Below are 13,008 nucleotides of genomic sequence, written 5' to 3'. Positions count from 1 at the left end.
TACGAAAATAAATAATTTAAATTTATTTATTAAATTATAATATAATTCATTATTCGATCTGTTAATCCATCAAAAATATATATAAATTAAAAATTTTAAATTTGATTTAATTTTTAAATAATAAAAAAATATTTTTTTAAAAAATTCTACCAATAGACTTGTTGTGTCTAGATTTATTAAAAATGAAATTGAAAAAGAACAAAGTAATACATATTTAATAATAAAATAAATAATTTTAATATTAAAAAATTTGTATAATTATAGAAATATTTCTATTTAATGGATTTATAGTGTATTATCATATTTTATCTATTAAAATTGATTAATTTATTAAATTTTATTGGATAACATTGATATATATATATATATATATATATGAAACAATATCATCCAGAACTTATAACTTATTGTGTAGCTATATATTATGTTATGATAGGTTGTGAAATTTTACAGATTAATCAAGAGTGATTAGATGAAATGAGTAGTTTAAATTATAAAATATTTTTATTTGTGCATATCAAAATAAAATATTTTAAATAGTTTGTAAATTAGATAAATTTTGTTTTTACGCTGAATCCAAAACTGCGGTAGGTAGCTGTGTACGAATGTGGGGCCTGCTTCTCCTAAGCATGTGATACAGCTCACCCTATTCTCTTATGCCACCGTATCATTTCCAGTCGGACGATCTAAATTCGTCGTTATCTCTTGTATCGTGAAGTTGTAAGTTTTTGGTTTTTATTGGGTCGAGATTTTGGAATTTTGTAAAAATAGAGAACAAAACGTAACTGTATTTAATTAAACAAAAAAAGAAAAAAAAAAGACAATTACAGTTTGATTTTGGGTTGCCAACAAAAATGTTTTTGTACTTTGTACATCATTTATAGATTGGATTTATTTCAATGCATTTTAAATTTTAGTCTTATTTGATTTATTTATATTTAAAATAGTTTTGCATTTTGTATATGAACTAAATCATAATTTAAAATATTGAAATTTTTTGAGAAATTTGCTCAAAAATTTTATTTTTTAAATCATTGAAAACAAATTTAACTTTTAAATAGAATAGAATATCAATCGAAATTTTTTATATTTCTATACTTTACAATTTATATAAAAAAATTTATTATACTATATATATCAAATTCTTCACAGTTTGATTAAAAATCTATAATTTTTCTAAAAATTTCTAAAATTTTCAATTTTTATAAATTTTTATAAAAATTTTGGAAATATCTATTTTTTTGTTAAATTTTTTTATCAATATTATTAATATTTAGTAAATCTTTTTACTAAATTAATATTATTAATAGTTTTTTTATTTTTTAATTGTTTTCCAATAATTAGGCAAATAAAAAAAATTATATTTAACCAACAATGTCCAAAATTATATCAAACAAATCTACTTATCACATTCTTAGAGAAAATAGTATCATAAATTATAAATTTACGTGCATATTATTATTTCTTTATAATAATAAATTTAATATTTGTATAAATATTATAAAATTGATAAAGATTAGAACATAAATAAAAATTAAAATATAGAAATATATATTTTTTACAAACCAAAATTTAAAATTTCGACATTAATAATATTTAATACATATAAATTTAACTCTTAAATATTTATATTGATGATATATTAACAATTACATACAAAATTATCAAATAAATATATTTTTAATAATTACTTTTTATATTTCATATTTGAAAATGAAAATGAAAAATATACAAACAATTTTTAACAATACAAGAGTTCCTTATAATTTTGAAATAATATTTATAAAATATAATATAATTGTTATATATATTAATTAATAAATAATTTTATTAAATATGTTTTATTTTTTATTAATAATAATATAATTTTAACTATTAATGTTTATAAAAAAAATAATTAAGAGAAATATAATATCAATCCAATATTTTTGTAATTTTAATAATCAATTTAATAATTAGATAATTAAATAAACAAATTTTAAAATTTTAATAAAAAAATATTTTTTAAATAAATTTTCATCAATTTTCATAAATTTTTATTAATATTCAATAATTTATAATATTTTGATGAATATTTATATATTTTAAATTTTTAATATTTTTATCGATATCGAAATTTTGAATATTAAATTAAACAAATAATCAAAAAATAAATTTTTTTTTAGTTCAAATTGTTTGATCAATAACAATCCGTGAAACAAAGTTATTCACAAATATTATAAAAACAAGTATTATTGAAAAAGTTGATTAAGCCTGCTAGGTATAAAAGAAATTCAGCCAACCATGAATTTGACAAACTATGATGACAAAAGTTCTTTTAATTTTCCAACTATTAATATAAAAACAAATATTGTTGAAAAAGTTTTTTTTTTTTTGGTAATTATATTGTTGAAAAAGTTGACTACGCCTGGTAGCGATTAAAGAAATTCAGCGAACCAATAATTTGACAAATTATGTTGACAAACATTATTTTAATTTTTCAATAATTCCTGTCTTCAAACATTTCAACAAATTATGCGAGGAATTTACCATTTAACCGCCTAATTTGACAACAATTTTTTAATGTGAAACATATTTAAGTGGTCAATTTCAATTTAGTAATAAAATTATTGTGTTATTAAATGAAAATTCAGAACTCATGGAAAAATATTCAAAATATATGTGAAAAAAGAAAATCAGCTCAGTATTTAATATGCAAGCCCAACCAAATTAAATCTCCACAATTCGAGTTTATTTCTCCTCTGGAAAATTTTCAAAGAAAAATATGTTAAAACCAATCAAAATTAAGGAAGCAACTATCAGATTTCTTCAAACTCAGAGTGCCATATTAGACCCCAATTTTTGACTATAACACTCTGGACTAAAGAGTATGGAACGACTTGTCATCCATTAATCAATGTATATGTTCGTGATGTTGATAATCATATTCAACAAGTATAAAATCCAATAAGTTCACACAATTTGACAATCTATCTTTACAAGTTCACACAATTTGACAATCTATCGTTAAAAATCAAATGGTGCGGGCTTGACTGGGGAGCTCTTTTTGTACTACCAAACCAATAATATGAAATTATTGACTTATCATATATGTATATGTATTTGTTAGGAAAGAAAGATAGAAAATAGAATGGATAAAAGAATATACCAGAGGGTGATGGATAGAAAGGTATTTATACATGTACGTGCTATTTGATATAAAGAAATAATATATGAATAATATTTTTTTATAAAAAATATATATTATATGTATCAAGCTCTGCCAATGTTGTTTTCTTTATCCAGTAATAGTATTTTATTTTTCATCACAAGAGTTATAATGTTCTATATATTTTATATTTTGTTTGTCTTATGTAAATTTTTTTTACTATCCAAAGTTTTTGATAACCTATAGCTCCTAGCTCAGTATCGAATTTATCCAAAAAAGAAAAAACGCAAAGTTGCAACGGTAATTTAAGGCCAATAATATAATAAGGCTAGAGATATTACAAATAATATAATAATACTTAAATAAATTTGTGTTGGATTTTAATAATCTATTTAATACTCAATCAATCCATATTTAATTTGTACACATATTTTAAACATAAATATATATAAATTAAAATAATTTTTTAAATAAATTTGATAAATAATTTATGGTTCTAACTATCACTAATATAAAAAACACTTAATCGAGTGACATGAAGTGTGTAATTGGATAACTATCGTGCCACATCAATCAGCCTATAATGCATATTTATGATATAATAGTACTAGATTTTCCACTAATAGTCAACAAAATTAATATATAACATAATGATTCGCATAGTATCCAGTGATTTTTTTTTTCTTAAAAGAATAAACTAATATTTAGAGAAATTTAAAATTGCTACCTACCAAAAAGTCAGGCCTCGTTACCCAATAAATAAGTATTGATTTAGAAAGGAAAAAATCAATAAAAAAAAAAAATGACATTATGCCTTGGTCACTCAGTTGAACAGTTCAACAATATTTGTTGGTTCTAAAAATAAAATTAATAGAATATTAAAGCCTTATGGTAAAACAAAAAATAAAAAAATAAAAAAATAAAAAAAATGAACTTTGCTGACTTTTATTTTCTTTTTAATTGCGTGTATGTGCAGGTACAGTTTTGGTGGGAGTAAAATATAAGAAAGAGCACGTGGAAGTCGCGAGACATTGACGGCCACGTGAGTAAGCGAAAACGCAGTTCCACCGCACACGTGTTTCGATGACAGCAACTCCTGCCAATCTGGCATAATAAAGAAGTTTGGGTGCAAATACAATGTGGTTGGTGGGGGCATTTACTGTTGCTTGGGTAATTCAATATTGAAAACCATTGCTTCTGTATAAAATGATTGCCTCAACTCCAATGTCATAAAAATAATTGGGTAATGATATAAATTTATTAATTTATCATATTTAATTAATTAACATATTAATATAATTTATAAATTGATAAATAAATTCTAAAAAATATTATTAAATATTAATATGTATATTTTTTAGTAAATATGTTGGTATACTAGTCTATGTTCATAGAATTATTCAATTTTGTTTATCAAATAATAAAATAAAAGATTAGCTGTTGACAGAAAAATTAAATAGATCTATGGGAATAAAATCCAATAATATCATTGCTACATTATTTATTTGATAGTTAAACAAAATTTGATGAAAAAAAATTTACTAACCCAAGCTAAATATGCATGTGATCATACTTTTTTGAGATATTAATACAATAATCAAGATGTAAGATATTTTTTTGGAAGAGAAGATGTAAGATATTTGACAACTGCGACTTTGGAGCTATGATGTTAAACGAGTAAGACTTTAATTACATCAAACATGGATTTAAGTTGAAAAGATGAAACAAACAAGCCACCCATCATTTCATTCGATGGGTCACCATCTGTATTTAATGTATAGCAATAAATTCATTACATTAAAAAATTATTTTTATTTGCTGAAATTATTGTAAAAAAAAAGTTATTGTATTTGAAAATTAAATTCAAATCAAATCTCCCACTCAATTATCTAATTATTTCAAACTCCTAAATTTGGTTATTATTTTGCCTAATAGTACTAAGAATATTAAAAGTACACCTTCAAATTATAATGAGTTTAATGCTTAAAAAAAAACAAAAAAAAAAAGAAAACTCCTAGACACAGAAAAATTAACGTTGTAAAATCCAAAACAACCGTTTATAAATAATATGAATATATTGTATAAATATAATATTTATGAACGTGTATTTTTTTTTTTTGTATATATGTAAAAAAGGGCTGTAAGTATGGTCTGCATGCGGATAAGGAGTACGATTCCGGCCCTAACCACCTCCGATCTCCTATCTAAATAAGCAATTTCGCCCTGTTCATTGTTTTTATCAGGGAATTTTGGCCTTATTAAAGGTGTACCCTATGGAGATTGGATTAAATGGGGATTTTCACCTTCCCCACTCAGATCCAAACATTCACTAAAAAACAATCTACTCGGATTTCACACTCTTCTTTAAAAAAAACATAAGGCCCTCAATAAATTCTCACATGGCGTTCTGAAAAGAAATAAAAAAAAAAAAAAAAAAATCTCACATGACAAACTTAAAAAATAAAAACAATAATGAAAAAAAAAAAAAAAAGAATGCTAAAATTCCCACCATAAACTCAATTTGCAGTCCACAGCCAGACCCAAGTCGCTTTCAACTCTTGTTTTCGTTTTTTTATACATTAAATCTTATATAAAATAATAATTTATGATTCGCATCTTCAACGACTACCCTCAAATTTTTAATCTTTAATTTTTTTTTTAATATATTTATAATAATTCAAGAACGCCATATTGGACCAAGCTCGACACCCATCAAAATCATCTTTCACCCGCCTACAAAAACAATCACCCATCTTGGGAAATCTAGCGGTTGGCACTCTCTGACTGTGATTTTGGGATACTTTTTCTGATTTCAAATTTCTGATCTCTGTTTTTTTGTGTTCCAAAAAGGAAAAAAAAAAAAGAAAAAAAAGAAAAAAACAGAGCCCAGAAAGGAAAAAAAAAAAATGGGTAGTTTGGGGACGATGCTGAGGCACCCAGATGATTTTTACCCGCTTCTCAAGCTCAAGATTGCCGTCAGGCACGCCGGGAAGCAGATTCCTCCGGAGCCTCACTGGAGTTTCTGCTATAGCATGCTTCACAAAGTTTCTCGCAGTTTCGCACTCGTTATTCAACAGCTCGATACTGACCTCCGTAACGCTGTGAGTTTTTCCCCCATTTTTTATTTTTTATTTTTTTTTGTTCTTCTTTAAGAAAAGAAATTGTTTATGGTCTGAGAAATGGTTGTATAACGCTCAAAACTTTTTTTTTTTTTTTTTTCGTGGGATAAAGTTGTATGATTCAAAATTGTGCTGGTGTTTCTGTGTTTATAGTGTTTGTTTATGATTTTGAGAAAAAAAGGTTATTATGTGATTATGGTATTTTTCTGTTGTGGTTCTAATCATTTAATCCCATTTGGACCTTGTTTTTGGGTTGGTGGTGTGGAGCATATATTCTGATAGAGAAAATGATATATATCTATATATATTTACCAATATATATATATATATATATATTTTTTTTTTTTGGGGTTGGATCGAATAGGATCTTCTTATTGAGTTGCTTTCCGTTTTTATATTTTGTACTAGCAACTTATTATTTCTGAATTCATGTTGAATTTTGTGGTTTTGCAGGTATGCATATTTTATCTGGTTCTTCGAGCTCTCGACACTGTTGGTATGTTGCTATTATTTTTGATCTTTAAGTTTCGTCAACATTTTTTTTTGCTTGATTTGCATCTGCTAGATAAAATCAGGGTGTTTATTATCTTAGACCCCCTACGTTAAATAACTGGCCTTGGATTTTTATATTTCCCCCCAGTATGTAAGCTTGATATGCAGCTTATGTTTCTTTTTTTTTTTTTTTTTTTTTGTTTTTTTTTAAAGTATATTTTGGCTTTATAGATATTGTTGAGACCATTCCTAACAACTTAAGTTCGTGTGATGGTTAATTAATTCTTCAGCATAATACCAAAACCTTTTTTACTTTGAGGTTTCTGGTTCAGATTATGGGTTACCATTTCTGTGTATTTTTCTCATATTTTGCTTTAAGTTCTAATTTTAGTCTTATGAATAAACTCTCCGTCTTGATGTTGAGTAAGCTTCTGATTCATGGGTACTAGGGCAAGGCTATTTTTTATTTCTTTCAACATTTTTCTTGTATTTTATTTCTCCCTTGATGTCTTCCACCCAATCTATTGATGAACTTGATGTATTTCCAGTGATTTATATTGTTGTGATGGATTCTGTGCAGAGGATGATACAAGCATACCTGCCGATGTTAAGGTGCCTATCCTGAAAGCATTTCATCGCCACATATATGATCGTGACTGGCATTTCTCATGTGAGTGCTTTTGAGATCCCACAGACATCTTCTTCATATGTCTGTATGCACATTTTGGATCTTTTTCACGTATATCCTTAAACAACTAGCACTAAAAGATAAGTTCATCATATGCATTTGGGCTATTGATTCAAGTTATATTAATTTAATCTAAGTTTTCATTTTAAATCCTAAATTACTGCATTTCTTTTGGCATATGATAAAGGTTTGAGATGTAAGCAGAAATACCTCTCTCTCCCTCTCTCTCTCTCTCTCTCTCTCTCACACACACACACACGGAGCATCATTCTTCTTCATCTTAGCCTTTCAAAGTAATAACATTCATAGTCTGGTATTTGATGTTTCGGTTTTATTTATCAACGACCCTTTTTCCTTGTTTTATCATCAATTGCTACTTAAAGAATTAAACTTATCACTTCTTAAGAAAGAATATTCTGTTACTTTTTCAGCCATGGTTATATTTATATGGTACTTTGCATGCTAAGCTACTAACAAGAGTCTTAACCTGCTTGCCCATTTAATCTCCTTCTTGTCTTTAGGTGGTACAAAAGAATACAAAGTTCTCATGGACCAGATTCATCACGTATCAACCGCTTTTCTGGAACTTGGAGAAGGGTAATTTTCTGTCCTTTCATTTTTTTCCTAGGTAAAACTTATTAAAAGAATTAATATGTATAACATTGATATCTTTTTTTTTTTTTTTGTTTTTTTATTTTTTTTTAATACTTTAAATTCTGCAGTTATAAGGAGGCAATTGAGGATATTACCAAAAGAATGGGAGCAGGAATGGCAAAATTTATTTGCAAGGAGGTTTGTGATACATTTACTACAGGATTTAGGATGCATATTTTCTGATTTTTTTAATGTTTTGATGGTTTTATGTTTAGTTTGCTACTTTAAATTGATATGGCAATTTGTGTTACTGATTGAATAGAATTTAATATGCCTTCTCGAGGAAAACGAAAAAAGAAACAAAGTGGAGTATTTTATTTGTTTCAATATCCATCTTAACAGTTGGTGACAATATCCTCTTATGTTGCTTCAATAGTGTTTTAAAGTTTTTAAATAAACTAATTTGTGAAGGTTTTTTCAAGAATGGAATGCTTTCTAGACATGTTTGGATTTACTTTGGAAATTAAAATATGTGCTTTTTTATTATCTTTTTATCATAAAAGGAATCTGATTGTAGGTGACGCATAAAATGGCACATGCTGACAATGTTTAATCTTGATTTATTTCTTTAAGGTTGTAACTTTGTACTATGTAATATGTATTGATAAAACCAAATATTGGTAACTTTGTACTATGTATCAATAAAACCAAATATTGGCATCTAACTTGTTTATTGGTTTTATTATTGTATTTTTGTTTTTATTTATGACTGTATATTGGTAAAACTTTCCATTTCCTATTTTCTTATTAAGAAAATTATTTTCAAAACTTTATCCCAGATGTATTTTAAAGGATTTTAAAGCTACCTTAATACAACTATTTGGATCACAAAATAGATACATGCTATGTTAGTAGTATATTTAGTGATTTAGAAGTTTACTTGCTTCTTTAATTATCATGGTATAAAATATATTGCTCTACAATTTGTAATTTTGTTTTCTATGGTTTCTTGTGGTGGGTGTTCAATAGAATCTGACATGTCAAGCCATTGCAAAAATTAGTTGTGACTATACTTAGAAATAGTGAATGTATGTGGACAAGAGCTTAGTTGAAGCCTAGCCACTTTAGTTATTATATTTGAATCTTTTCACATGTCAAATTAAATCAATATTTTGACATATAATTATTCTTGTGCAAGTTTGATGTATTTTATTTCTGTGAAAACAAACGTTTATTATACCTTATCCAGTTATTTGTGCTTAGGATAGATGCAACTCCAATTTCTTGGACCATGTATGAGAACTTCTTGTGCATTTATAGTGTATTCTTGGTCTCAAGATAGTTGAAATGTTCATTTATATGATTTTTTCTACCTCATTTGACAGGTGGAAACAGTTGATGACTATGATGAATATTGCCACTATGTGGCAGGACTTGTGGGTCTAGGTTTGTCCAAGCTATTTCATGCCTCTGGTAAGGAGGATTTGGCTGGAGATGATATTTCAAATTCAATGGGCTTATTTCTTCAGGTATGCTGTATGAAATGTTTATTTTGTTTCAATTTAAAGTTTTGATGGGGAATATGATTCTAATGCTATGATCATTGGATCAAATAATTTCAGAAAACAAATATCATTAGAGATTATCTGGAGGACATTAATGAAATACCAAAGTCGCGCATGTTTTGGCCACGCCAGATTTGGAGTAAATATGTTAACAAACTTGAGGTATGTTTTTTCTGACTATGTGCTCAGTTCTGTTCATATCATAGAGAGCTTGAGTATATGCAACAATTTATGCAATACACATTTCTGAATTACATTTTATTTATTTTTTCTTTTTTCAATGATCTACGTCTCAGGACTTGAAAGATGAGGAAAACTCAGACAAGGCAGTGCAATGCTTGAATGACATGGTCACCAATGCTTTGATACATGTGGAAGATTGCTTGAAGTACATGTCTGCTTTAAGAGATCCAGCTATATTTCGATTTTGTGCCATTCCTCAGGTAGAGTATGTTCTCCAGATAATCCTTAAAACTGGAACCGTCTCTTACTCAATATACATAAATATATAATATATATATGTATGTATATGTACATGTAGTTAAGTGCCTTTTAATTTATTAGATCCAAGGTAAGTTTTTGGTGATAAAATTAAACTGTTCTAACTATAGCTTATTGAATAATATTTTCTATTCATTTTCATAAATAAAATGGACTAAAGAGTAAAAAAATCATAAGAATGACAGAAATTTATAGAGTAAAAAAGCGTAAGAATGACCAGAAAGTTATCATTCTAATTTGTAAAATAACCAGACTGGTTTATGTTTGATCTTGTATTCTAATAATCGATAGATGACCTTTAGTAGACTGGGAAAAAGGATGTAAATTGGCTAATTACAAATTCAACCTTTTATTTTTATTTTTTATGTTTTTAGCCTGTGTAAGTTCTACTTGTTTTGTATTAATGTAAATATTTAATCTTATAGTATGTCAAATATTAAAAGATAATTTTAAAACATATATAGTTCTAAATGTAAAATAAATTCAGGTTTTAGTCAAAAGATAATATCAATTCAATGGAAAATGTGTTCTTCTTTGAAAAATAGGAGTTTAAATCCTTCAAAAGTTTCAATTTTAATAAAGTGGGACACATGAACCAAGCTGAGATGAGCTCCTTGATGCCTTGAGTTTGAATAATGGGTCTCTTTTTCATTTCAACTTTTGGATTTCAAAACTTGAATATTTTCTAGTTTTAGCAAGTCATAGCAGGGGCTGTTCATTTGATTATAAACTTTTGTAGTAATATGTTTGTCTAGGCGTCCACTATTTAACAAAGCTACTGGTACTCTGATTTTGTTGTGTGCAGTTACATCTAAGTTTTTTATGCCCATTGTAAATCAAGGAACTTCTTTGTGGAATTTGAATCTCATTTGGCATGTTCTGTTTTACCAGGTTATGGCAATTGGTACATTAGCAATGTGCTACAATAACATTGAAGTCTTCAGAGGTGTAGTGAAGATGAGGCGTGGTAAGATTTCAATAAATATGTGTGTGTTTGTGTGTGCGCTTGTGCATATGCATGTGTTTGTGGATAGGAAGAGTGAACTATAATGTCATGTAAGATTTGAAGCCCTTAAATGTACATGTAGACTTGTGCATGATAATTTATATTTCATTTAGATATTCTGTATATGAGATACATAATTTTTTTTTTTTTTTTGTTTGGTGATGACTTTGGATAGAATATGAGAAAATATGTTCATTCTACTTTGTTACTGAAGACCATCTACTGACTTGTGCTTATGTTTTCTAGGTCTTACTGCAAAAGTCATTGACCGAACTAGGACAATGGCTGATGTCTATCGTGCTTTCTATGATTTTGCTACTATGCTAAAGTCCAAGGTATGTTGCTCGCATCAGTTCTGAACATATTAGTAACTTGCACTGCAGCTGCTTTTGTTTATAGGAAATTATTCACGCTTGAGTTCAAGTGCTGTACTGGTTCTTCACCCTCCACATCAATTGCATCACTTACTACTTTACTTTATTTAGCATTCTGGTTTCTTATTCTTAGTTAAATGGAAGTGATTATCAATTTAATTATTAACATCCCAATAAAGCCTCGAGCCTATCCAATTGGGGATGGGTCTGGTACATAGAAAAACTAACTGCAGTTGGAAAAAATCCCATTAACCATGTAAAGTGGTTCATGTAGGAATCCATAACGACCAGGGTTTGGACTGTCTTGTGAACTACTAACCAATCTCGCTTTGTCTCTCTCTCTCGGATACTAAACAATTTTCGTCATACAAGTCATGCTACAATTTTTTTAGATGTTTTGACATATTATTGATCTGATATTGACCATTGCAGGTGGACATGAATGATCCTAATGCAAAGAAAACATTGAGTAGGCTGGAAATAGCACAGAAAGCTTGCAAGGATTCTGGTGTTCTAAGTACAAGGTATTTCACCATTGTAGTTGTCCTTCTCCACAGGGTATATTTTTGTTAATTGCATTGGCTCATGCATTTTTTATTCGCCAATCTTTCCAGAAAATCATACATACTCAAGAATCAGTCGAGATACAATCCAGCGCTGGTGAGTTTTTGAGTTTTTGCTGATTTAATAAAAATGACGTTAATATTAAAAGATGATTTTACTAATCCATCTCTAATTTACATTGCAGATTGCCTTATTGTTCATTATATTGGCTATTATTTTTGCTTATCTTTCTGCCAACCGATCAAATAACTAGGGTAAGTTTCATATGCAAAACACTAATATTCAGTCTGAAATTCATAAAATCTGTAAGAAAAAGAACCAATAATTCCTGCCTCAATATTTTCATGTTTTTTATGTGCAGAGTTGTGGCCTTCATGAACTTCCATTTCAGTATAAGTGGCTGATTGCACAAGTACATGCCACATGCCATGGAAAACTGTTGTTTTTTTTTTTTTTCAATCATACACTGTTAAACAAAATGCTTGTTTGAATGTATAATCTAATGTAAGCAACGTATAAAAGTGCCGAATCCTATTCAGTATTACTCCATATACTAATGCTTTCCAATTTGGTTGTTATGGAGCTAACAGTGTGTGTTTTAGCTGTAATACCATCCTAACTATGCAAGTTTATAATTTCTTTTCCCATGTGTATTTCCCAATATATAGACATGTATGCTCTTCTTTTCAGAAAATTCTTTCTTTATTTTGTTCAAGTGGGAAAATCCCTGAGCCGTAGTGTGAATTGAGCTTTAGGATTAATTTGCTACATGGATCACACTCCCAACATGGTGTAAATGTACTATAAGTAATTTTTGATCAAATGCAGTTGGACGAAAACCCTTGTAACATGCATGGGTCTCTTCTCTCTCTCTTTTTTTTTTTTTTTTTTTTTTATAAAAAATTTTGTATTGGATTTTTGGCCAATGTTTCTAAAAAACAAATATATTCCTTTTGT

General features: G+C 27.5%; 1 protein-coding gene across 1 annotated transcript; it reads left to right on the top strand.

Annotated features, from left to right (window-relative positions):
* The first annotated feature begins 5,724 nt into the window (after positions 1-5,724).
* LOC107426708 (squalene synthase 2) lies at positions 5,725-12,696 on the top strand. The gene is made up of 14 exons (XM_016036954.4): positions 5,725-6,249; positions 6,721-6,763; positions 7,340-7,429; positions 7,969-8,044; positions 8,170-8,239; positions 9,427-9,570; positions 9,664-9,768; positions 9,903-10,049; positions 10,999-11,074; positions 11,360-11,448; positions 11,920-12,011; positions 12,102-12,147; positions 12,236-12,305; positions 12,413-12,696. The coding sequence occupies exons 1-13, from the start codon at positions 6,055-6,057 to the stop codon at positions 12,302-12,304; spliced, it is 1,242 nt and encodes a 413-aa protein (XP_015892440.2). The 5' UTR covers positions 5,725-6,054; the 3' UTR covers position 12,305; positions 12,413-12,696.
* The last annotated feature ends 312 nt before the right edge of the window (positions 12,697-13,008 follow it).

Source organism: Ziziphus jujuba, chromosome 9, assembly GCF_031755915.1.
Source record: "Ziziphus jujuba cultivar Dongzao chromosome 9, ASM3175591v1".
In the NCBI taxonomy this organism is placed as follows: Eukaryota; Viridiplantae; Streptophyta; class Magnoliopsida; order Rosales; family Rhamnaceae; genus Ziziphus; species Ziziphus jujuba.
This window is presented reverse-complemented; position numbering and strand designations above follow the sequence as displayed.

Bases quoted from the DNA above. Each gene is read 5' to 3' on its own strand.
- LOC107426708 (XM_016036954.4), top strand. From the start codon at position 6,055: ATGGGTAGTTTGGGGACGATGCTGAGGCACCCAGATGATTTTTACCCG. The intron at 6,250-6,720 runs GTGAGTTTTTCC...GTGGTTTTGCAG, and splicing joins ATACTGACCTCCGTAACGCT to GTATGCATATTTTATCTGGT. The intron at 6,764-7,339 runs GTATGTTGCTAT...GATTCTGTGCAG, and splicing joins TCGAGCTCTCGACACTGTTG to AGGATGATACAAGCATACCT.